Below are 27,476 nucleotides of genomic sequence, written 5' to 3' on the forward strand. Positions count from 1 at the left end.
CCCCAAATGAAAAATGACTGAAGGAAAGAAAAAATGATTTTGAAATCCTTGGTTTTTTAGGACAAAGGATGTCCTGCAGAGGTTGTGTCCACACAAACCAAAGCAGCCAATTACACAAGCAGCCCCCCGCACTGCCTGAATTGGAATTTCTTTGGGTAACTAAGTTTTCATTTAGCAGATAATTATTCAAGATGAACATCAGATAATTGTGATTAATTTTTACAGTTTCTGGATGGATGTCCTGTTAAACAGAATTTACCAAAAGGTGCAGACTTGTGGCTTGCCAACAACCCCTCACAAATGAAGCTACAATGAACTGCTGACATCACTACTGCCTTGAAAACGAACTTGTCTCTCACTTTCAAACATATTAATTATGGACACAATTATCCAGTGACAGCTGGTATTTATACTGAGTTCTGTCAGCTTAGTTCCCACATCTCACCAAGGCAGGTGCAATCCAAATTCCACTCGGAACCAGGTCACTCTTCAGCAGCACACAAACACCTTATGGTTTTATTAATGCACAGAGAGCTACATAAATGATCTCTGGAGATAATAAAGAAACATCTGGACAAAATCCTGGGTAAACAGCTCCAGGAGACCCTGTTTGAGGAGGGAGGGATGGAGCAGATACCTCCAGAGGCTCCTTCCAGCCTGTGACTCCACAGGCACATCCCAGTGTCCAAGAGTGCCATGAGTAAGCTGCCATGACTCCAGCAGCAATTCCAAAGCATTCCAGGACTCCTCTGCCTCTCACCTGGAGGCAGCCAGGTGATATCCCTGCTCTGCTTGTCACAGAGCACACAGAATCCCAGCTGTGAAAAATGCATGTATTTTAAGATTGGCTTTTCGCAAATATTCAAATGAATATTATATGTGTTGTGTTAGAAAGTAATGCTGGATTCATTCTCTTAAGTAGTGTGGTAAATATAGTTTTAGGTTATAAAAAATGTTAAAACAGAAACTATGCCATAGAATACTTTTTTTAAAGAAAGGACTCGCACTGAGATAGCAGCCACAGGACACCTGAATCTTTCAGAGAAAAAGAATTTATTCCCTCTTATCAGAAGAAAGGAACTTCTTCCTGCCTTGAAGGCGCTGTTAGGATTCAGAAGAAGAAGATGAGGATGACCAGACAGAATCCTGTGTTTGAATGGAATTTATGCATCATGTATGAGGTGTATGAATATGCAACAGGTTATTGCTTTTAAGGGTTAATCCTTTGTTAATGTGTGTCCTTTTTTGGGCTCGTGCTGCCCAGAAAAAGGTACCCAGACATCCATAACTCTTTGTCTCTATTGTCTCATATTGTCCTGATTCAATTTGTCCAAATTGTTATTACTCTAATTGTATTATTATTTTTACAACCATTTTATTACTACTAAACTTTTAAAATTTTAAAACAAGTGATTGGCGTTTTTCACATCAGCCATGGCCTCTGGAAAGGAGTTGGTGGCACGACCTGACCTGGGAAAGTGTCACCTGAGAAACCTGAACAGGAACTAGAGGACAAAAAACATAAAGGTATGAGGAAATGTTTGGCTACAGAGTGCACAACTATCTCAGCCCAGAAAGCCAACACTATCCTGGGCTCACCCACAGCGTGGGCAGCAGGAGAAGGGGGGGGGATTCTCCCTCACTGCCCTGCTCAGGTGGGACCTCACCTGGGACACTGCATCAGCTCTGGGGACCCAGCACAAGGAGGACATGGAGCTGCTGGAGAGAGTCCAGAGGAGGCCACTGAGATGCTCTTAGAGCTGCAGCCCCTCTGCTCTGGAGCCAGGCTGGGAGAGCTGGGGGTGCTCACCTGGAGAAAGCTCCTGGGAGAGCTCAGAGCCCCTTCCAGGGCCTAAAGGCGCTCCAGGAGAGCTGGAGAGGGACTGGGGACAAGGGACAGGACCAGGGGGAATGGCTTCAAACTGGAAAAGGGAAGATTTGAGTCAGATATTGGTAAGGAATTCCTGGCTGTGAGGTTGGTAAGGCCCTGGCACAGCGTGCCCAGAGAAGCTGTGGCTGCCCCTGGATCCCTGCAAGTGTCAAAGGCCGGGCTGGATGGGGCTTGGAGCAGCCTGGGATAGTGGAAGGTGTCCTGCCCATGGCAGGGGGTGGAATGGGATGAGCTTTAAGCTCCCTTGCAGCTCAAACCATTCTGTGATTCCAAAGACTGACATCATTTCACAAAAAGCTGAACCAGCATCTACACCAGGATATCCATCACACACACTCAGAGAACTCCACCAGTTTCACCTTGTGCCACCTTCACAAGTAAAACACCTCACTACTTAACCAGGAGATTCTTAATTATCACTTAAAATGGGGTCATGGAGGACTATGCCCAATTCCAAACCTATGTCCACATGCTGCAGTAATTACTTAGCACCCAGAATTGAGATTACTCTGTAGCATTGCACTCCTGTGCAGTGTGAACCTGCCATGGTTCTACTAATCCCTCATAATTCCTGCACTGGGAACCCTGTGAAAGGCCTGCCAGTGCTCCTCCTGCAATTCAATTAAACTCTTAGCAGCACAGGAAGACACCTCAGTGGTGACAGGGAGAGATAAAACCACGTGTGCCAGCTCTACAGAGAGGATTTGCACAGGCAGGAGCAGAGCAAGGGTGGGAGGTTTCAGCAGAAGTGGCTTCACAGCCTCTTTGCTGCTTAGGGCAGGTGTTTAAGTAAGAAAACTCGTAGAGTTGCACTAGAGATGCTGGTAAGCCTCAGCTGGTGCAAATGTGGTGTCAGCAACCAGAAAATTGCTTCCTCTCACAACCATCCCTATTTCTGTCTTCTCTGCCACAAAATCTGCATGTGGTTTTTCTCTGTCTTTTGTCTTTTTTTTTTTTTTTTTTTTTACTTCACACCTCTAAAGTTTCTGCAGAAATTGTAATTCTCCCTCTCCACGGTGCCATGGCTGCAAACTTTGCAAAGATATTATCTTTATGTGCATTTTCTGAGAAGAAATAAGAAATATAGGGTCTGTGATATACAAATGTTCCAAAATGGAAGTAAGGTGATGGCAAATACCATTCCAAGAGCTCAGAGAACGAGGGAGAAGAGCCTTCAAACCAAGAAAAGGTTTAACAGAAGAATAAAACAGTGGATAATGTCACTGCCATGGAATTCCAGAATGGTTTGGGTGGGAAAGGACCTTGAATATCACCCACTTTCAAACCCTGCCATGAGCAGGAACACCTTCCACTATCCCAGTCTGCTCCAAGCCCTGTCCAGCCTGGCCTTGGACACTTCCAAGGATCCAGGGGCAGCCACAGCTACTCTGGGCACCCTGTGCCAGGGCCTCTACATGGAACAATTCCTTCCCAATATCCCATCTAACCCTGACCTCTGGCAGTTTGATCAGAGCTCAATTTTGATTGGAGCTATTCATATCAGGTACTATTTTTTGCTCCCAAGCATAGCTAAAATTCAGATCATGAATGTACACATGAAGTAATGCTTTAAAAAATCCAGAGAGCTGGAAGTGCTCATCACTGCAGGACTGCTCAGATAAAGCTGAGTGGATGTCCTGTTCCTTCATTTCATTTATCTGATCAGCACAGTAAGGCTACAACTGCTGAGGGACAGAACAAAATGCTGGCAGGAGGCTACAAACCCTGAGGAGAAAGGAAGAAAATGGTATTGTGCTTTCCAAAAGGCTGAAAATTCAAGTGAAGTGGATGAGCCTAAGAACCTCAGACAATACACATTAAGATATAGGGTTTCTTTACGTCACTACCAAAATATAAATGCCCAGAGTTCTGGCCCCACTGAGTGATGTGACCCAATTAATTATACACCAGCACAGGAAGCTTCTTGCTGGGGTAAAAAAAAAAACAAAACCAAAAAAATCCCCTAACACAATAAACCACAAGATGACAACAATAACAAGAAGAACAAACCAAAAGCCAATAAAAAGCCACCCTCCCACACAGTAAAACGCTTCTTGGACTAGATAGCAACCAAAAAAATGGGGAAAATGCTAGATTTGTTTTAGAAGCTTGCAATGGAAGAAGGGAATCTGCAGTTCACAGTCAGATAAGAAGCATATGGTAGAGCTGAGGCAAAACTTAAATACCCTTGTGCAGCCACTACTCTTAAGAAGCCCATCCTTCTTCTCCTGATATCCTTTATGTCCAGTCCTCTTCCTTTAGCCAAAAAAAAATCACCATTACTCTGACTGCTCCTCTCCTCAAAGGAGCTCCAACTGGATAATTAGATTTGTAAAGCAGTATATACTTATCAAGCCTCATGCTTATCAAGGCTGCCATGAACTTTTGAGCACTAATTAAAATGTCATTTTATTTCACATACTCCCAGAGCAGTGAATGCAACACACATCCCACAGGCAGATTTATATCCCCAGAATCTGTCCTGCTCCACACAAAACAAATGGATAAAGACACAACTTATTTGAATGCAAATTACAACCAAGGGAAGATAGTTTGGTACTTTTAAAACTGCAAAACCACAAAACTTAGTGCTGCTTTTAGGAGGAGGCCATAAACAGCCAGACTTCCAAAGCTTCTTTCCAGGATGGAAAAGCATCCCCAGCAGGGGGAAGGGTGCTGCCCATGCACGAGCAGCAGATGCTGCATTTCTGCAGACCAAGCTCATGGAAAACAGAAAGCAGAAATACCTACAAGATGCTGATTGTTGATTTCTCCTCACAGGAGGAGGATAACAAACAGGCCTGTTGTGTTTTTCTTCATCTACTGAAATTCAGATAGAGGAACATCAAATATTGAAGCAAATCTTGAGGTGCTACAGCAGTTCAAAGTTTCTCATTTTACTGTAACACACACAGAAACAAGTTCCTCTGCATTCAGTAGCTTTATTTCAGACTTCACAGAGCTGGTGACAAAATCAGAATAAACCTCATAAGTGTAAGGCAGCATCAAGTGCAACAGTGCCATCCTTAAATTAACACCACTACAACAAAAAAGGACAAATTACCTCAGACTGATACACTCAAGTAACTAAAAACTTGTTCAAGTTTCCTCAGGACAATGACTGTAAGATACTAAGAGGTTTCTCCTTTTCCTTACTTTTCATACTAAGCTTGTATATAATTTAGGAAACAAACCCTGATAGTTTTCCTATTCCATTTTCTGAAACACAAGGAAATTAGAAGACTATATGTGATATTATCTGCCTGTGCCTTCCAGTTGACCATACAATCACTGATAACATGATGAGGCATCATCCACCTTCTTAGGAGAGCATCAAACCCTGAACATTCAGATTATATTATTTCAAATTAGCCTGGGGGACACATCTACACAATCAAAATGACTGCAACAGAGAGTGGGAGAGCTGTACAGCACAAAGTTATCCTGGTTATTTCTGATCCATCACGTTGGAGGGTGGGAAATATTCTCTCTTGCATTTCTTTCTGATCTCATTATATTCATCTGAGATCAAGATTCTGGAATTTAAACTCAAACATCTGCAGAACAAAATTGGTTGAGCATAAAAACAGTGATACATATATATATATATAGATAGATAGAGAGAGAGAGAGAGAGAGAGAGAGACTCCTCTTAAAACAAAATAATTTGTCTGTTTTGTAGATTTAACAAGTAAAACTTCACAATCTCCCTGAAGCTTCAACAACCTGTTACTGTAAGTTTCAGACACAGGTGGGCTTAAAAACCAAAACTGTTGAGATAGTTCCCTCAAAATTGCCATAAATGGTTCAACAAAAGCTACATTCCACTCAAATATTAAGCACATTAATTCTAATAGCTTCAACATGGCACCAAGAGGGGTTTTGGTTTTGTTTTCTGGTTGGGTTGAGGTTTTCTCAGGAAAACAACCCAGCTCTGGGAAGTGGCTCTACTGTTGGGAAGGGACCACAGGCAGTTTTTTGTTTGCAGCAGAAGTCAATTCCTCAGAGAAATCCCAGCCAAAACCCTTTGCCAGCCCCAGAGTTTTCCTGAAGGAAAAAAGTTTTCCTGGATGCTGAGCAATTATCACCACCAACCTGCAAATGCTGTCTGCAAGCAGATCAATAATCCCATGAGTACTTCAGAACCTGCAGACACATTGCACAGCAAAACCCTTCAATTTAGTGAAGAATTAAGGCTGCAGGTACTTTACAAATGTTTTGGGTTTTAAGGAGAAAAAGCACCAGAGATTAAGAATCAATAAAGCACAAGCTGAGGTTTGTACTTCAGATCACATGATGTGAAACAAATGAATTTTTCATTTATTTGCTCTTTCCCTCAAATGCAGCAGGGTATTACCAGCTTGGCCAAATGAGCAGCAAGATCAGAAAAGGCCCCTTTGATGCTCATCCAAGGAATATGGGGGGGCAAGGATGATTCCAGTAGTGACAGAGCCACCCAAATTCTCACTTCAGGAGGATATGGCTCATGTTAAAGCAGTTTTCACTTGCCTCGTGGGCACAAAGCTTTTAAATAACAGATAATGCTAATTAATTATGACAATGTTTGCCATTAAAAAAGGTAGACATAAATAGGTGTGATCCAGCTGGTGGGAAGGGAAATCAGCTATAAAAGAAATCATTAACACAAGTCTCACCATTTATTTACTTAAGCAATACAAAATAGGTTACAGGTCTGTTTTAAGCACAGCTCAAAATTTCTGTTTACCTTTTTATCCATCACAAAAACTAATACAGGGTTTCTGTCTCGGATTTTCACTTTTACTTCAGTCCAAGCACGTGAGCTGGAGCAAACACTTCCTCAAAAGCACAGCTTGGAAGCACAGCAACCCCCTTCTCTCCTGGCAGAACTCCCACTTCTCAATTTTACACAAGATAAGGAGTTCATATGGTGAGCCTTCACCTCCTTGTGCAAATTAATTTCTCCTTCGTGCAGACAAAGCCTGGGGAGGTGCAGTGGCAGAGCCTTGTGTGCCATTCCTGCTGTCCCCAGCACACTTTTAACAAAATTATTCCTAAGTACTGCAGAAACTCGTCAGAAGTGTTTAGTCATATAATTTTTACATCAGAAGATAATTTTGAGAGTAACAAATGACTGGCAGCTGGATGCAGTCTAGCCTTAATTAGCACACAAAATTATGAGAAGTCCTCTAAAACCATCAAGTCCCCAAGTGCCACATCCACACAACTTTTAAATCCTTTCAGGGATGGGGACTCCAGCGTCTCCCTGGGCAGCCCCTTCCAATGCTTGAAATCCTCCCAGTGAAGAAATTGTTTATAACCAATTGTTTATATCCAAGAAATTCTTAATATCCAACCTAAACTTCCCCCAGCAGAAGTTCACCTCCAAATTATAGGTTTAATATCACTTCCTACAAAATAAGCTTTGCTAGTAGACTGGAAAAGCAATTTCATTCACTCATTTAAATGACTCTGTCAATTGCAAATTAGTCTTATTTTTCTCATCCAACTGCTTTAGGCTGTTCAGTAACCAATAAAATCCAGCAGAAATAACTATAATTTTACAGAGCAAGCTCATGCTGGAAGTAAGAGTTGAGCAGGGATAAAACAGAGGCCAAGCTGGCAGTACAGGAAAATCTCATGGTGCTGTTTTTGCAAACATGAACTTCCTGTGAGCTGATCTGTGCCCAAAATCCACCAGTTTGGATGTCAAGAAGGGCAAACTTCCCTTTCTTCTGGATGTCAGCTCTCAACCTCAGGAATACACACACATTCCCTGCCCCCCCAGCTTCCTGGAACATTGCTGCACATGAAAACATTGCCAAATCTGTTCCCTGGAAGACAATGCTGAAATAACATCTAACCCAGAAATTTTCATTCTCAGAATTTTATGCACCAATGTGACACCTCAGTCAGGGGAGCCATTCCTGCTTAATGCAACTCTATGTCCCTTCCACACAGCCTAATCTGAATTTTCCCCACCCCCCAAGTGGTTTATACAGAATTAATACAATGCCAGGAAAGATATGGAGAAGCAAAGGCACAGCAATTAGCTTTCACCCATCTTCAAAGACAATAATATTTCTCCCTTTAAATTGCTTTGCTGTCAAATAACAACCATACCACAGCATGCAAATGGTCTCAGCGAGCCCAATATTCCATTTCTGGTGGTGTCCAACAGCTGAGACTCCTCAATCAAATGCAGGAACAGCTGGGGACACAGATGCCTGAGATGAGACAGCTCTCCAAGTGGTTCCTGCCTAACATCAGGCAGGATCCTGGGTGATTTTCAAGAAAATGTGGGCATTTTTCCATGACTATCCACCAGTAATTGCCTGTTTTCTTGGGAGTGTGGAGTTCTGCAGATTAGTTCCATAAATAGCAATGCTTTCATACATTTGCCTCCTTTTCTGATCAAGCATGTCCTTTCTTTCCTAGGGTGGAAGTGAAGTCTGCACCCCAACGTGCTCATGCTGCCATGAGTTATTTTTTAAAAGTCAATTTTTCCTGGTTACTCCTATCAGTCAACTTTTCCAGTTCATACATATCTACATATTTAAGAACATCTCTATAATCCTGTAGGCATTTCCTTTCTAGGCATCTCCACTCTGTGAGTGAGGCAAATGGATGTTTGTGTGCAAAATTGTAAGATATAGAACAAAGGTAAAAAGGACCATGATGTGTTCAGTTTTTGCCAGATTTTTTAACTGGGATTTCTGCTTATTATTCCACATGTATTCCTTGTGTAGTTCACTGAAATATGTGATATATATACTTTGTCACATCACAGAGGTATTTTTTAATTTATAACTGTTTTTCCACTCAATGTACATTCACTCCAACCAACACACTCCCTTATCAATAATTTTCTCACAAAAAATCAATTCACCTGCACTTTGACCACCTCACCACTCAGGCACTTCCACACTAAAATTAGCATTTCCCATCATGATCGAGGGATCTCGAGGTCTCTGACACTCCCCACAGCAAGAGCTCCTAAGTCATGACTTATTTTCAGCTTTCAGCAGCTTTAAGGGGAGTTCTGGAGTCACGCTAAGGAGTCACCCACACACCCCAGGCAGGTGAAAGGCGGCTTCACCTTGCTCTGGGCAGACCCAGCATTGTGTAACTGCCCAGGCTGTGCCAAGCAGGGCTTATCCTGCCTCCCCAGCACGGGATTCCTGGCTAACACAGAGCACAGGGAGCTTGTGTGGGCTTGCAAGAACACCCCATTCCAGTTTTTGTTTGTTTTTAAATTCCAAGTCATGTGTGTTAGTTACCGTTCCTCCACTTTGTGCCTAACCCTTCAAAAAGAGTGAATTAGCGTTGCTTGGTTCTTGAGACCCTAATTCTTGTTTTCTGGTAGAGTTTTCTCAATATCCAAATCTTTGCCAGGATTCTGTCTGAATTGGCCTTAATCTTCATTTCTTCAAAAGGATTAAAAGCTTCTTCAGCTTCATAAGAAGAAAGAAACTTCAGTCCAAAGACAAACTCAGGAAAGTTTTAACACACTGGGCTGTTCACTTTAACCCAACTGCTGCCTGAAGTCCATCATCCACTGGAAATCAGCAATTTATTACCCACTTGAAACATAGTTTGAGTTGGAAGGACCTTAAAGTTCACTCCATTCCAGCCCCCTGCCATGGGCAGTGACATTTTCCACCATCCCAGGTTGTTCCAAGCCCCATCTCCTCACAACTTTCTTCAGGACTGTCATATGTTTTAGAAAGAAAACAGCAATTGGAATGGCAGAAGAATCTTCTAAAAATATTCTTTCCTATGTAAAATATACTTGGGCTTCACCCAGTTCCTCATCAAAGCACAAATCACTGAGCTCAGCTGCTGCAAGGCTACAAAAACCCTCAATATTTTTTCTCAATTTCCAAAACTCCTTAAAAACAACCAAATTGAGTTTAAGCACAACAACCTGATGAGCAAAAAAACTGTGTGTGTGAGTACAGAAAAGTAAACTGGTTTAAATCCAGAAATAGATACCTTAAAAGCAAATCTTTATAAAGATCCTCAATTACTGAATCATCTACTACAAAGCACTAATTATAAAGACATTACAATAGCTGAAGAGGAAAAACCCAGCCTGGTTTAACACACTTGTCAGCTCCAGTTAGCTGCACTCACTCCTTGGAAGAGTTTTTACCCTGTGCCAGTCTTTGGAATCTCTCTGTTCTGCAAAACAAGAGGGAAAGCAGCTAGAAAAACCACAAACTGCAACAAAAGTACAGTGAAGTCAGCACTTGTTTCATTTTTAAGCATTTTCTCTTAATAGAAAGGCTCAGAGGGTTTGCTGGGCAGATTTAATGAATGCTTTGCCTTACAAATACCACAGCTGATTCACAGGGCTGTGCCAGACTGATACACCACTGATCTCTGAGCTCATATCAGTTACACATCAATTACAGTTATGTCTGCAAGACAGAATAAACCTCCTTTGTCTGGAAAAAAAAATCAATCTTTTTAACAGGTCTTGAATGGGAGATGTAAAATTACACCACAAGCAAGTTGATGGTTAAAAAAAAAAAGGCTACAAAGGAACCTGGAGTAATTAGAGTCAATTTGGAGATTTTCCAAAAAATTAATTCCCATAAACATTCCAATTGTTGCCCAGGACTTATCTATTCACTTCAATCACAATGAGTTCACACCCTCCTCCAAGCCCCAGCCACCGAGTAAGAATGCTGTGAGTAATCTTTGCAGCACGGAGTAAATCCCGAGTAGATAAAGAAACTTCAGCCTTGACCTTTGCAACAGGGAGAGCAGAGGGAGCAGACAGCTCAGGAAGGCAAACAAAAGAGGGGACAAGTCATGCTAATGACATTATCCATCCACAGCGAATCCCTGGAGCTTCACACATCCTTGAGGGGAGGTTTTCATTTACAGAGGTCATTTGGGGAAATTTGTGACAGAACTCGAAGATCTGTCACAATTAATTTTGTGATGGCAGCTAAAGAAAAGGGTGAGCATTTCCACACACTATAATTTTAATTTTAACACAAGAAACCAACCAAGCCACCCCCTCAGCAGCCCAAGGTTAATAGCAAAGCCTGCCCAGCCTGGAGGTCATCCCATGGATTTTAAAATTGATCTTTTGTACGTGATCAAGTTACTGAAACCTGCACAACAGCATTAAGGATTGCTCAATAAAATAACTGCTGTCTCTCTCCAGCTCAGGAAAGGTCATTTCTTGGTTAAGGAATAACAGGAGAATACCACATTTTTTCCAGCCATATGAAAAGAGACTTTTTTTAAGAGCAAGTGTTTTACATGTACTTATTAATCCTCAAATCTCTAGATTAATGTAGAAATAATATATTCACTTTGTAGACAGAAGAAGAACTGAGGTCCATCAGTTATCACCAGGATTTTCAAAACATTCCTTAATTTTTAATGCCAAATTTGAAACGACTACAGACACTTTTCTGAAGACCTAGGAATATTTCAGTGGCAATTAATGGACACAATTTGCCCTATGCAACGGTCAGGGCACACCTCAAGTTAAGGGATTTATTTGCTTCTCCTTATCTCCCACACTTGGTTTGTTCCAGAGAGGGTGGAAGTGGGGAAAAAAACGCTTAAATCCAAAAGTCATGGGTTGTTTTTCCAAATGTCACTCCCTGCCTGAGCAAGGCTGAGTCATGACAAGTGGGGAGGTGACAGCACTGAATTCTGTCTCTAAAATTCTCTTCCCAGATCCTAAATTGACCCTGGCATCTCAATGAGAAATGCAGCAAACCTCTGGAGGTTTCCAACCTTGCCCTGCTTTGCAAGCAGCTAAACTGTGTATTTACAATATTAATTACTTCTCTTTTCCCTCTTTAGTTAAAAGGTTTGCCAGAATTCCTTCAGCTCACTTGAGACACCAGAAAACTCTGAAATCCGAAGGAATTGATTTTGTAACAGAAGGCGAAGTAGTTGATGGTGGATTTGGAAACTGAAGAAGAACCTGAGCATAAATGAAACCCCAGACTCAGAAAAACTGCAGCTACAACTAACCTTTTCCTTGAGGTGATATTTAAGATTCCTCTGATGGAGCTGCAGCAGCCAAGACAATTCAGCAGCAGCCTCCCAAGGGTGTAACCTGTTCCAAAAGGACCCTGTTCCAAACCCTCACTGCTCCAACTTGTGTTTTTGGGATCTGCTGTCTCACCATGTCCAGGCAAACCCACAGTGCAGCTAATGGGCCTCCACTTTCCCCTCTTCTATTAAATCACCCCAGATAAATTTCCTTTGCTTCCTGCTTAGATTAGCAGTGGCCATTTGTGAGGATGCAAATGAAGCATTCTTCTCACACTGAGCTCACCACCTTGTCTGGGACCTCAAGCCACTGCCAACCCAGCCCTCCCCTGCCAAGGGACAGGATTTGCATGATGTGTGGCTGCCCCATGAACGTTTCAAAACATATATTAGGGACTGTAAACCGGGCATTTCATTGCCATGTTTTAGAGAAACTACGAGTAACGTTTTTAATCCAGCTGTGGCTGACTTGGCTTCTGAAAATCTCAATTTCCTGCCGTTTTTAAAGGCTCAAATCAACGTAGGGTTTTGGCAGCTGAACAATGCACATGTTCCTGGAGGAGGAGGATATTGATACAAACAAAAACACACTCCCACACACACAGCCTGTTTGGTTTTAAGTAACTTATTAAAGCTCCAGTCCCACTGTCTGTAATAAATCTTTCAGCTAATGACAATGGAAGGTAAATACTGCACCTGATGATCTCTTCCCTTGTCCACTTGGGTTTGAGGAGTTGAAATGATCAGAGATCAGTTAATGAAATCTGACCCCTGATACACAGCTCAGCATCACATGAAAATTTAAACAAAGCTTTTCTATGTGTTTAATTTAGCACATAGAATTTTTCTCCTGTTACCCTTAAGACCTCTTCCCTTTTTCCCTCCCAGAAAACAGACAATTGACAGCAGACATCCAGCAACAGGTTTTGCCTTTTCCTGCACCATTATTTTGTTTCATGCATGTATTTTTTTTCCATTTCCTCCCCTTGCATCAAGCAATAAATTAAGTAGTCACAACTCTATCACTCACTACATGACTTTTCAGTTTCACAGTATTTTAACAGATTAATGCCAGTTCTGACATAAACTTCTCCACGGATTTTTGATGCATGGAATGCCCCAAAAATCTTCCTGGATGTCAACTTTCAGCCTCAGGAATACACATACACACTCCCTGCCCCCCCAGCTTTCAAAGAAACTCCTAGAGGTACATCTCTCCAGAATGTTCTCATTCACCTTCTCACACCATGACCCATTATAAGAAAACAACTGTGAAAATTAATTTCATTCCAAAATGAGAAACTGTGCTCTGCTCAAGTTGTTTTGCAGATTTGAATTTCTCCTGTCCCATAGCAGCATATGAGAAAAAAATGAAAGTTCATGGATTCATTAACCACTAACACATTGTTGGGAGCAAGAAGAAAATGCACAAGGTTTTCAAAGCAACTTCCCAGCAGGGTAAAAATCAGCCTTATTTTATGGATGATGGCAATGACACTGCAGAAAGAATATACATAATTTTTTAACTAAAAGCCTTCTATCAAGGCCTACATTTCCTAGTTGTTAGACTCATGTTTAATTTGTGCAACTGGACCTTCCCAATTCAAAAATCTTACCTGGCATCTCCTTTTGAAAGGTTGGTGTTTACAGGGTGAAGAATAACCTTGTTTGCATCCACATCCACCACACATTTTGTATGCAGATCAAGCTCTATAAAGAAATGAGAGAGTGTCAAGTGCTGCTCCTAAAGCACTGGGATTATATACACCATTACTTCCTCCAGACACCAAATTTATTCATGCAGTCTGACAGCCACCCATCAGCCAGAGAATAGAAACAGGACTTTTGCCAAATTCCACTTCTAGGGATATTCTGATGGGATGGATCCTGTCCAGCTTTAAAGCAAGCACTCTTTTCAAAGCAAGAAAAAGCATTTGGGTTTCACTGAAGGACAATCAGCATATACAAGGGCAGTATGAAATTTCTTCTGGGGGAAAAGAACCATTTAGGCTTGGTACCACTTTGACAGCTCTTCTTATTGCTCCCTCAATGCCTCACAGGGAAAGCTGCCCCTGCCATCTGCAGCACATTTTCCCCGGCCACTGCTGTGATACAGTGCCAGCTGTCAGTCCTGGGGCACCTGCTCGCAGAAATTCAAGTCCCATCAAAAATAATTTAGGTGCAAGCACGTAGAAAAGGGCTTGTCCTTCCCCCACAGGCTCCAGGCAAGTCCAGCTCTCCCAAGTGACATCAGGCAGTGGGATGTGGACTATGACTAATGAGGATATTTGGAGTGTGTGAGAATTCTCGGCAGTAGAGGCGGGGAAAGCAAAATAAAAGCTTCGGATAACACTGAGAGTAGTCCAAGGTATCCACCCAGTGACAAATGGAGTTAGGTATGGGATAAAGCACAAAGCCTGCACCCAAAGTCACTGCTGTAGGATGTGGGGCCTGAACACAAATAGTCCTGGAAAGGGCTCCCAAATGGTGATTCTGATGGGTGTCATGGGCAAAGTCACGGCTACAGACACCCAGGACGTGGGGCCTGCACACAAACATGTCCCTGCACAGTGACACTGGCCCTGGAAAGTGCTGATTCTGATGGCCATGACACACTGTTCACACCCAAAGTCATTGCTACAGACACCCAGGACATGGCGCCTGCACACAAACAAGTCCCTAGACAGTGACACTGGCCCTGGAAAGGGCTTCCAGGTGCTGATTCTGATGGGTGTCGTGGCCAAAGTCACAGCTACAGACACCCAGGACATGGGGCCTGCACACAAACATGTCCCTGCACAGTGACACTTACTGTGAAAGTTCTCCCAGCTGCTGATTCCAATGGGTGTGAACAGTGTGTCATGGCCAAAGTCACTGCTACAGATACCCAGGACGTGGGGCCTGCACATAAACATGTCCCTGCATGGTGACACTGGCCCTGGAAAGTGCTGATTCTGATGGCCATGACACACTGTTCACATCCAGTCACTGCTACTGACACCCAGGACATGGGGCCTACACACAAACATGTCCCTGCACAGTGACACTGGCCCTGGAAAGTGCTCCCAGGTGCTGATTCTGATGGCCATGACACACTGTTCACATCCAGTCACTCTACAGACACCCAGGACATGGGGCCTACACAGGCCCAGGTGCTGATTCCAATGGGTGTGAACAGTGTGTCATGGCCAAAGTCACAGCTACAGACACCCAGGACATGGGGCCTGCACACAAACATGTCCCTGCATGGTGACACTAACCCTGGAAAGGGTTCCCAGGTGCTGATTCCAATGGCCATGACACACTGCTCACCCCCAAAGTCATTGCTACAGACACCCAGAATGTGGGGCCTGGACACAAACAAGTCCCTGCATGGTGACACTGGCCATGGAAAGGCCCCCCAGGTGCTAATTCCATGGCCATGACACTGCTCATACCCAAGGTCATTGCTACAGACACCCAGAATGTGGGGCCTGCACACAAACATTTACAACAGCTTCTTTAAAAAAATCATTTGAGTAAGACCTGTTCTGGGAATTACCAACTATGAACTAAGTCCACTTTTCAATTTATTTAAAAAAAGCTGTGACATCAACTCTCCTAGAACTCTAACACCTAAAGCTCATACACCCCTTGACAAAGTCATAGAAACTCTCTGTATTCCATAAAAGCCTTTCTTTTTTACAATTTTATGAAAAAAAAATGCAACTTTGTAGTCTCATTTTTCAGTAGAACCCTTCTGAGACAGGTCCTTTGTTAATAACAGAATAACTTTTTCTTCCCTACAAATTTCCAAAGACTATTTTTACAATTTTAGAGATGATAGCACAAATTGTAATTAAGGCCAGAACTAAATTAAGTTAGCAGGTCAAGAATTTGCAGCTCAAAAATGGTGACACTGGCCCTGGAAAAGGCTCCCAAGTGCTGATTCTGATGGCCATGACACACTATTCACACCCTCCCACACCAGGATGACGAGGGGCTGCAGGGAATAACCTCCACACAGGGTTCAGCACCTCAGCTGAATCACCCAAATACACTCGTGTCTAATCATGTTAATTATAATCCTCATCCTCCTTCATCTCTGCTCTTTCCTCCTCAGTCACCTGTACTTGCTCTTTCACCTCACAGCACCTTATAAACTCAGTCTGGAAATCTCTCAGGCTGTGCTTATTGCACAGCATCTTGCAGACTTCTCTCTCCTGATAAGTGACACAATAATAAGAGGGGGTTTCTTCCATTTTTGGAAAGAAATGTTATAGTTTTTTGCTACCTCACACACAGCAAAACTCAAGATCACTGGCCAAAGCAGGCAGTCACATGAAACTGCAATTCTCCTGAGCAAAACTGCTCCTCTGTTATTACACTGTGCTTCTGCAGGAGGAAGAGCCAGATGAGTTCCAGAAGCCAGTGTTTATTTTAATTTCTCCCCACACCCTGAAAGCCAATTTGCCTATATGCAACACAAGCTTGCTCAGATGAAACCACGTTCTCCGTATGTCCCATATCCGACAAGGCACTTTATCTTGGTCTGGCTGGTTAGTGATTAACACTCTGTATTGCAGTGACCTGCTTTTCCCAGCTCCTGAGGAAGGGTTTTACCTGCCTCATGCAAAGCATAAAGGTCTGCAAGCAGCATGCTTTCTGCCACGTTTTTTCATTCAGCTCTTGAGAGAGAACGCCCATGGCAGGTTTTGCATCCATGACTGCCCAGTGAACTCCATCTTTCCAGTGCTCATTAAACTTCTCTTTGTGAAATGACATTAAGCAAGCACACAAGCAGAATAAAAGACTTCCTTTAAGTCAAATGTTGTGGCAAGAAAAAAGGTTCAAAGCCAATTTGTCCTGTGCAACACACCTTGTTTGATTATCACTCTCACACAGGTAATGTTAAAACCCCTCACCTTGGTGTGCAGCATGATTTTGGAAAATGTGTTGAGCCAAACTAGCAGCTATTTCCAAACAGAGAGGTTCCAGTCCTTTTCTCCTGTGCCTCTTGCTCACCTTCTGCCACTACCATGCTTAGCAGATCCTCTGTAAGTCATCTCAAGTTACTTCCACAGCAGAAAACTACCCAACATGGAAAATGGATGTGTCCAGACCCCGTGGAAAGCTCCATCAGCCCACTGAAATCTTGGCCGTGCAAACAGGTGGAGAGACCTGTGCAGAGGGAAGAGAGGAGCTGGGAGAGACCTTGTCCCAGCTGAGATGAACTGCTCCACCAGTTCATGGTGTCACATGAAACAAACCCCTAAGAAACAGTTATATTGAGCCTCTAAGCTGGGTCTGGATCCAGACAGCCTTAAGGCTGCTTATCCCAGTTACCTTGGCCAGAGGCTCACATGGAAACTCTCCTTTCAGCTGAAGAAACAGTTTAAATCCTGTTTGAACAGCACATCACTCACTTTCTTCAAATTCTGCCTCCATTACAGTCTTTGGCAGATTTCTAAATTCTTTAATGCTTCCAGTACACTGAGAGATGAATCTTACATCAGCCACTACTGAAACTTATATCATCATCATTTCCACCTCATTACATTTTTAATATCATTAAAGCAGGTTAGCTTATAGTCAAATTATCTGCCTGCTCTTTTGGATATGATCACACAAGGACTCCACCCTTACTTTTACTAGTTTCAGTGTCTCCCGGGTGAGCTGGGTACTTGCTGCTCCTGAACAACAAGCAAAATTGGGATGCACCAAGATAAGATCATAAGGATGCACATCCAAACACCCCAATTAATTCCTCCTGTAGTAAGGACTCATTTGTCAAACTTTGGTATTATTTTCTTCAACTATTTAGGTGTGTTTTTTTTCAGGCAGCATGAAATTCAGAAATTAAAGGTGAAATTAAAAGATGACAGAAGCAGCTCACTGTCACACTGGAGATTTGTCTCAAATTTTGCACCTCAAACAAAAAGAAAATCTCACCTGTTATTATTGCTAACTTGCTTCTACCTTCAGTCATTACTGAGCAAACACAATCAACTACTCACTTGCTTCATCAAATCAAAAAACTAATCAGCTAATTCCTCTTTGAAGAATAAAAACTCAAACTCTCAACATCAAGAACCAGTTATTGCAGAGAATGAAAATCTCTTCCACAGCTTCAGAGTAAGAGAGCTCTGACACCCATAATAAAAGGGTAACACTTATCTGAGTCACTTCTCCACATTTACATTTCACAGCAGTAGAAGTGTTAAGCAAAGCTGGGCTGAGTGTAAGAATAATTGTTAGAGTGTTGTGTCCAAGTGCTCACTGAGAGTTCCTTGGATGAGTTTTTTTTTCACTTGTGAAACAGGAAGGTGGGGGTTGAAGGAAGCCACTCTCCTTCCCCATTCCCTTGATTTTTCAACACCTCACATGACTTTTCTAAAACTGGGATTCAGTGTAGATCACAGTTGAAGCCACACTTGTGTAAATCCCAAATCACTACTATGCCTTGGATAAAAGCATTGTGGGTGTTATAAAAATAACTCACTCCCCATATGCACTTTGGGCTTTTTCACTAAAAAATTCAGTGAGTTTCAAACAGGGTGGAAAAGTTAGCAAGCAAGAGAGAGCTGGAAAAGCAAACCCAGGAGCAGCCCAGCACTGCAAGGAATGGTGGATTCAGCAGGCACTGGCCCATTCCCACCACAGGTAAGAATTTCCAATCCCTCTGTAACAGCAGTCACGTGTCTGGTAATCATAAACTCACCACAGCAGATTTTCCACAACAGAATTAAGAAACACTGGCAAAGGTGCCACTTGAAATTGTTCTAATCAGGTTTGGGGCAGAGACAAGGAGTGTGTGTGAATCCTGGAGGAAGGGGAGGAAGGTGTTTTGGAAAATGTTGGATGGGAAACTCCTATTTTGCTTATGGATTTGGCAGGGAGCCGTTTCCATTGACTGGCTGCAACTACTGACAACAGAGGTTGGATAATTGTGTACCCAGCTCTAGAGGCTGCCTTGGGTGGCAGAACAAAAACACCTGAACTGCCACGTGGTGACACTGCATCTTCCTCAGCCACGACCCTAAAACCACCCCACTGCAGGTCACTGCATTTTAGACCCAAACAAAGAGATCCTAGGAGAAGGCTTTTGCAGGGCAGCTTGAAATAATCCTGAAGTGAACAATGATACAGTAAATAAGGGAATATGCAAGATTTGAAACTTAAGGTTTGGGGGACCATGGTGTAACAAGAGCTTTTTTACCACAGCCAGGGCAGATGAAAGGTCTGTTACAAATTCTTTCTCCACATTTTCAACTTGGTATTCCCTATTTTTTCTCATTGTATAAGATGGCAGCAACTTTCCTGCGCCTAGAAGTGCTACAAGAGAGCTGGAGAGGGACTTGGGACAAGGGATGGAAGGACAGGGCACAGGGAATGGCTTCCCACTGCCAGAGGGCAGGGACAGATGGGATATTGGGAAGGAATTTTTCCCTGTGAGGGTGGGGTGGCCCTGGAACAGGTTGCCCACAGAAGCTGTGGCTGGCCCTCGATCCCTGGAAGTGTCCAAGGCCAGGTTGGATGGGGCTTGGAACCACCTGGGATAGTGGAAGGTGTCCCTGCCCATGGCAGAGGGTGGAACAGGATGAGTTTAAGGTCCCTTGCAACTCAAACCATTCCATGATTCTATGAATTAAGGGAAAGCACTCCCCAATTAATCAAGAGCTTTGATTTCCAGGTAAGTTTTTCCATTAGATCTCAATTTAAGAAATTAGTTTATGAAGGTTGATAACATTCCAGCCCTTTCAAGTACCGAGCCATGAACCTGGTGTTGTTACAAGACAGGTCAAATAAAAGTTGTCTCAGATTCCTCCTGGTCCCACTACCAGATTTAGGGCAGCTGTACCTTCAGTGACATCTCAGGACCCTTTGGAGATGGGCCTCAGGTTCTATAGAGTCACTGGGAACCAGAACAACTGGCCTTGCAGAGCTTCACAAAAGCTGCAAAAGCCAACTGAAGTATAACAAATAAAATGTGAAAGGTTTAAAGTGCCCCTCCTAAGCTCATAAGCCAAAATTGGCCCCAAATACAAAAGCTCAAATAATCTCCTGTGAAGACAGACGATAGAAATTTTATATTTTAAATTGCCAGGAGATTTTCAGGAGATTAACATTCCCTTAGAGGTTAGTCCTGGAATGTTGTACCCTGAGCCATCAAGTTGCATTGGATAAGAAATCACAATTGGTTTCTCATAACTTTCTTGGTCTGGAAAAACAAGTGGCAAAAACTGAGAAATGTTTAAACAGTAAATTAAAATATTTGTTTATCACACAAATCAACTAAAAAAAAAAAAAAGAGAAGCTGTTGTTTGGGGTCTTCTGTTGTTTTTTTGTTTGAAAAAGAAATGCGAAAGCCAGTTCAAAGACAAAAAGTCCTCAAGTTTCCCTGCCAAGATTTGTTTCCCAAGAGTGACTTATCTCTTTGCCAGTAGGAGCCAACACAAATAAAAGCAAAACTAACTGAGGAGATGAGTGAATGTGAAAATAACTTCCATCTACATGGTAATGCTGAGGGCTTATATGGAAAAAAGAGTGTAAAAGCAAGACATAGTGATAAATTCTGATAAAAATAGAGTAATTTCTTGTATTTTACATCTACCAACATGAAGGCACCTTTCAAGCTTCTCTTGTTATATGAACTGCTCCAATATAAGTCATGAAATTTTCAGTTTGCAGCAATTAAAGGTCATTAAATATGTAAGAGTGCATCTGGAAGGGCACACGATGCTATCAAAGCTTGTCGACGAGGGAAAAATCAACTCAAACTCACGAGCACATGGAACAGGCAATGTGCCCTCTCATGTTAATTCCATGTTGTCAAAATGCTTAAAAATGTGTTCTATTCTCTGCTGCTTTGTTTTCTGCAAAGAAAGAGCTTCCCAAACAGCTTTAGTGAAGGCGCTTCATGGATCTGGACATGGACCTTGCTCACAGCCAGCTCTGCTGCTGCAAACACCCCTGGGCTCGTGGGGACAGAGTAAATAAATCAGTGTGGGGACTCTGGGGAGCTCCCAGGGAAGTTCAGCACCCTGGAATTGTTAACAGGCATGAAATGCAAGAGTTTGCTCAAGCACCCAAGCAGCCAAAAGCCAAGGCAGAGCAATTCCAGGTGTATCTGATCTTCAGGAGGAGCAGCCAACCTGAAACCAGAGCAGCAAGGGAACCTCCCCCTGCACTTGGAGCTCAGAGGGTGTAATTAGCACTGAAATTCCTTGGAAGGTGCAATTAGTACTAAAATTCCTTTGTGGCATCCATGCTGGATGTCTGGGAGTCTCTGGCTGTGGGGAGGAGTGAGGCTGTAGCACCTCAGGAGCTCTTAAAATACAAATTGCCTCACAAGATGAAACATTAACTCTGCATCCTTTACCCATTTGGCACCTTATCTCAAGGTTAATCCTGCTCATAGCCCAAACACTGTTTTACAGCTTATCAACCATCACCAGGAAATATTCCAAACTCCGGGCACTCTGCATGACAAGGATAAAGGTGAAGAAAAGCCTTGTGGTTTGCACATTGCCATCAGGATACAACAGGTGCCATTTCACATCCTCTAATACTGTAATTAATCTCATAAATCAGCTTGCACAAACTCCAATTTATAGATAAATTGTCTCTGTTGTAATTTCCATGGGAAAACAAACAAACAAGAGCACAGGGACAACCCCCACCTCCTCACCTCAAACCCCAAAAACATTTCAAGTAGCTGGAAATGAAACCTCCTCCAAGAAGAGTAGGAGGACATAAAATTACCACCTGACACAATGATCAGCAGCTTGTACAGATACAGAAGCAAATTCCTTCCTCACAAGCACTGGAAACAGAACCTTTAGCATCTGAGAAGATCCCCGTTTCAACACTGATAGTCTATATAAATATACATATCAACATAATAGATACCTGAATGTGTATTTACAGACTATCCAGGGATTTAAACTGGAGGTTTAAACAGGTCTTACACTACAGTTCTAGAACACTTTAATCCAGATATTTAAACTGGAGCTGCAGGTCTCACACTACAGTTCTAGAACACTTTAATCCAGATATTTAAACTGAAGCTGCAGGTCTCACACTACAGTTCTAGAACAGTTTAATCCAGATATTTAAACTGGAACTGCAGGTCTTACACTACAGTTCTAGAACAGTTTAATCCAGATATTTAAACTGGAGCTGCAGGTCTCACATTACAGTTCTAGAACACTTTAATCCAGATATTTAAACTGGAGCTGCAGGTCTCACACTACAGTTCTAGAACAGTTTAATCCAAATATTTAAACTGGAACTGCAGATCTTACACTACAATCCTAGGATAGTTTAATATGGCAGCATTGCCAGAATACAAGCAGTTGCTTTCCTGCCTTTCTTTGTTCAAAAAGTATTGACCCAAGTGAGATCAGTCTGGACTGGCTTAAATGGCATCAGCCATATCCTTGAGCATAAGTCATGTTCTTTTAAAATAGAACAACTTTTATCAGTATTAATTAACATGACACTGAACTGATTCAAAAGCACAAGGAAACACAATGACTTAATGTACTTATGTACTGCCTGTACCCAAACATCACCTGAAAACAAAGCATTCAGTCAGAAAAATCTTAATTAAAAAGCCTTCAGCTGTCATTTGCTTTGCTTCATGGTATGGCTTGAGATTTGCATTTACCTGAAATATGATGAATATCTGCTAAGAGAATTCAAACACGACACTTATGAAAGGAAATCCACTGCAAATCTTAAATAAAACAGCAGAAGAACTTCCTGATTGTTATCAAACTCCCATTTGAATAACACAGTGCACTAGGAAATACTTCAGTGAACTACAGAGCCAAGAAAATAAAAGACCAGGAGCCTTATCTAACAGAGCAGTACTGAATTATTTAATTCATAAAAGCCTGTTAATCGAGATCCCAGTTTGCAAAGTAGGAGGGATGTAAAAAAACACGCCTCAGCTGCCACCCAGGAGAGCCTCCAACCTCAGACGTGGCACTGAGAACGTGTGGGCACAGCAACATTTTTATAAAAGCAAAACTTCCACACAGGCTTGGTAGGACTGAGGTCTAATTTGAAGAGAGACCCAAAATAAAGTAGCCTGGATGCAAAAAAAAAAAACAAAACCCAAACCCAAGTACAATTAGAAATGCTTCCCCTCACTAAAAATTAGTGCTATAAACTGAGTTTATGGATTACCACTCTGCATGAGAATGAAGCAGGACCCTCAATCCAAACACCTTGAAATGTGAGTGCTATAAATAACCAATTATTTGATACACAAATCCCTTCCACATGCAGGCAAGGAACCCATTATACTTTTATGAGCTGTAAAAACTGCTAACAGTTAAGCACACCACTTTTATTAACCTAATAAACCCTTGCCTTAAGAAATTCATAACTCAAACACCAAAGACAACCACCACCACCACAAGTAAACACCAAGAACATTTCAAAGCTTAACTTTCCACAGTCTCAGCCACCTGACAGGTTTGCAATGTTAAGCCCTTCAGTGCAGAGGGAAGGAAAGAACATTACTCGTGATCCTGAAGAAAACAAATACTTGCTTCAGGTCCAAAGCTCCAGAAGTCCATAAAAATACTGCTCAGAACAAAATGTGTATGAAAGAGCTTCCAAGAAAGCTGCCTCTTGCCTCAAAACTTAATTAAAAAAAAAAAAGCAAGGCCACAGAAGTCTTACAAATGGATGACTCTTCAGAAAATCAGTTGCACAAATGCTTAAATTTAACATTAAAAAGATAAGAAAAAGTGTAGCCTTGGTATCACTGTCTGTTTCTATAAACTCAAGGTGCATCAGAAATACAGTAGGGAGGTATCAGTTGTTTAGACCTGACCAAAACATCTGGACTGTGACAAATAATCTGCTGGGGAAAAAAAAAAAAAACCCCAAACATTTCCAGGATATTTTGTTTGAGGGAGAAAACTACATGGATCTTCTAGGCTAGACTTAAATGGATTTAGGCATCACTCACAAATAGCAGGATGTTTAATAGCAGCAAACTGCCAAGAGTGGGGGGTTCAGGCCCCCCCTTCTCTCTGAGGAGCATCAAGGACTGATGCTCAAATGTCCCTCACTCCTGGATGAGCTTCCTGACAGGAGTCATCCTCTCCATAAGATTTTTAAGTTTATACAGAATAAAAGGCAAACAGAAGTTGGACTTGTGGGTCCCTTCCAACTCAGGATATTCTATGAAAGAGAATACCAAGATACAATCTAGATTTCCTCTAGATTCCTTTACTTCCCCCACTGCTTCCCCAGAGTTCCTGGCTGGAAAGGGACATGAGGACAAACTCAGGGCTGAACAGATGAAGGATATATGTGGGAGGGAGAGGTGCATTAGTCACCCCTGGACATTCCAAACTTCACTGATCCAGGGCCTGTGCAACCTCATCTCATCTGACGAGCTCCAGAGGTCCCTTCCAACCTGAATTATTGTCTAATCCCGGGGGTGAGGAACAGCAAGCAGTCAGGAGACCTCTGGGGCACAGCCAAGGAAATGACCTATGTCAGGAAAGGGACATGAGCAAGAGGAAAGCCCAAATCTGTCACCGACACCGGGCACCACCTTCCAGCTCCCGTCCCAGCTCCCACCAACTCCTGCACATGGCCACTCCATCTCCTCCAACCTATTCTCTGGAAGGATGGGTTCTGCTCTGTTTTGAGAGCTGGCACCCGAAGTTTAACAAAACTTTTGGTCAAAATATCCTCAGTTTCCCTAAACCACCAGACTGTAAAGACATCAACTCTTGTGCTGGAAGTGGGACTCAGGAGCTCTTGTGAACTCAGTGAACATTCCCCTGCTGACGTTTTATAGGCGTAGAATCACCGTATTTAATACTTTAACCCTTTTTATTTTATAGAAAGGAATTAAAAATATATTATTTGTCAGGTGATGTAGGCAATAAAGTGCTTCCCTTCTCCCTCTTTTTGTTTTTGCTCCAACTACTAAACTGACTTCACTGGATTCCCTTTCCCCAAAAGGAATTATTGGCATACTCCTGTGAGAATGTGGGATTACAAAAAAAGCCACTCTACACTTTCTTGGATTTCTGCCTTCTTCACCTTCCCATTCCTTGGCTGAAGCTGCCTTTTCATACTCGCTTCCTCATCATCCAGAGCAAGTTTTTTTCTAATTAAGACAAGTAATAAACATTTAAACAGCTGCCCAGACCACGGTCTGATTAACATAACCCTCAGGCAAGTTTCGTTAAGGGGGAAAAAAAAAACCCAACAACAACCCAAAAACAACAACAAAAAAAATTCTTCTTGTCAATTCTCGCTTCCTCTTCTGTATTTTCTTGCTTGTTTTTTGTCCTTGTGTCGCTGTCATCTGGTTAACAGCGTCCACTCACTCAAGCACAGAGGGCTGGAGAGCAACGGGGTGAATTAGCACGGGGCAAAATGCAGAAAAAGAGGCATTTTCCCCCAAATCCGCAAAGCAGGAAGAAGGAAGGGCTGTCCCAGCAGGAACCGGCTGTAAAGCAGGTGCAGAGAGGGCTGATCCCCGGGGGAGAGGACGAGACAAAATAAAGCCAAAACCTCAGGTTTGGGAAAAGATATCGGGAGAGGGGGGTGAGCACAGCGCGGCTGCGGCCGCACAGCCGCCTGTGCCTAGCCGGGCTGTGTTTATTCCTGGTAAATAATGAAGGACACACGGACACGCACCGATTCACCCGCACTGGGACACACCTGTCCCGACCGACACCTGTCCCCAAGGACCGGCACCCCCGGCCCGCACCGCTCCCGGGAAGGACAGGACAGGGGGATGCTGAGGAAGAAGAGGGAGTCTCACCTCGCCGGTTCATGGGGCGGACACGCACCGCCACCTTCACTTTGGAGTCCCCCATCCTGCCACTCCAGCCTTCCCGGCTCCCCCTTCCCTGCCCGGCTTCCGTCTGCCGAGGGAGAGCCGGAGCGGGGAGGAGCGCCGGGGAGGGAGGTGCCGCGCCGGGCCAATGTCGGACGGACTACAACTCCCAGCGAGCATCACGCAGCGCCACGCCCCTTCAGCTCCCGGCGGGCCGCCGCGGTGCGCGCTGGGAGATGTAGTTCTTCCCGCTGCCCCCAGCCTGGTGACGAGGCAGATTGGCTGAATCACGGAATTAATTAACGTGGAATTAATGTGGAGTCCAACCTGTGATCCATCACTACCTTGTCACTAGACCAGAGCACTGAGTGCCATGTCCAGGTGTTCCTTGGACACCTCCAGGGATGGGGACTCCAAAACCTCCCTGGGCAGCCCCTCCAAATGTCTAAGCACAGAATCACAGAATTTGTCAACTTAAAGGTGACCACAGTGGGTCATCTGCTCAAGCAGGGTCAACCCAGAGCACAGGGCACAGGATTGCATCCAGATAATCCTGGAATATCACTAGTGAGGGAAACTCGACATCCTTTCTGGTCAACCTGTTCAGTGCTCGGTCACTGCACAGGAAAGAAGCTCTTCCTCATGTTCAGGTGGAATTTCCCGGGCACCAGATTTTCTGTGAAGAAATTCTTCCTAATGACCAACCTGGCACAGCTTGAGGCTGTTCCCTCTCCTCCTGTCCCTGTTCCCTGGGAGCAGAGCCCGACCCCCCTGGCTGTCCCCTCCTGTCAGGGAGTTGTGCAGAGCCACAAGGGCCCCCCTGAGCCTCCTTTTCTCCAGGCTGAGCCCCTTTCCCAGCTCCCTCAGCCCCTCCTGGTGCTCCAGCCCCTTCCCCAGCTCCATTCCCTTCCCTGGACATGCTCCAGCCCCTCAATGTCCATACTGAATTGAGGGACCCAAGCATTGAATGCTCGGATGTGGAGTCCTTCAGAATAAACTGATTTGTGAGGGGGTGCAGCCAAAAGAGCATTTATGGAGTGGAGGGAGATCAGGGTCACCCCAGACCCTGCCACTCTACCCTTGGGGGGCTGCAAGGGAAGCCATCACATCTCAGTCTCCTCCTTTTGGGGAAATACTGAGGTATTTCATGTTGAGCAGACAACAGCATTGCCTCTGGAACTTAAACACCTCACCTTGGGATTTCCTCTGTGTTCCATGGGACTTCTGTCCATCAGAAATCGCTTTATAAGTCACATCACGTTAAAGATCACAGAATCACAGAATGGTTTGGGTTGGAGGGGACATTTAAAGTTCATCTCGGTCCAACCCCAACCCCTTCCACTATCCCAGGTTGCTCCAAGCCTCACCCAGCCTGGCCTTGGACACTTCCAGGGATCCAGGGGCAGCCACAGCTTCTCTGGGCACCCTGTGCCAGAGCCTCCCCATCCTCACAGCCAGGAATTCCTTCCCAATATCCCATCCATCCCTGCCCTCTGGCAGTGGGAAGCCATTCCCTGTGTCCTGTCCTTCCATCCCTTGTCCCCAGTCCCTCTCCAGCTCTCCTGGAGCCCCTTTAGACTCTGGAAGGGGCTCTGAGCTCTCCCTGGAGCCTTCTCTTCTCCAGGTGAGCACCCCCAGCTCTCCCAGCCTGGCTCCAGAGCAGAGGAACTCCAGCCCTGGGAGCATCTCTGTGGCCTCCTCTGGTTTCACTCCAACAGCTCCACCTCTTCCCTGTGCTGAGGATCCCAGAGAACCATCATGAGCCACAAGCCAA

At 43.6% G+C, this 27,476-nt stretch overlaps 1 protein-coding gene across 2 annotated transcripts in view; it reads right to left on the reverse strand.

The window, feature by feature from the left end:
* Positions 1-25,800, reverse strand: part of KIF13B (kinesin family member 13B) — a 124,510-nt gene extending 98,710 nt beyond the window's left edge. For both annotated transcript variants that reach the window (XM_077176486.1, XM_077176485.1), the window contains exons 1-2: positions 25,688-25,800; positions 13,515-13,608 (exon numbers count right to left, since the gene is read on the reverse strand). In XM_077176486.1, coding sequence (XP_077032601.1) covers positions 13,515-13,608; positions 25,688-25,742 — 149 coding nt within the window. In that variant the 5' untranslated portion in view covers positions 25,743-25,800. The remainder of the gene's footprint in view (positions 1-13,514; positions 13,609-25,687) is intronic.
* Positions 25,801-27,476: the final 1,676 nt, after the last annotated feature.

The sequence above is a fragment of the Agelaius phoeniceus genome, chromosome 3 (genome assembly GCF_051311805.1).
Source record: "Agelaius phoeniceus isolate bAgePho1 chromosome 3, bAgePho1.hap1, whole genome shotgun sequence".
Lineage (NCBI taxonomy): Eukaryota > Metazoa > Chordata > Aves > Passeriformes > Icteridae > Agelaius > Agelaius phoeniceus.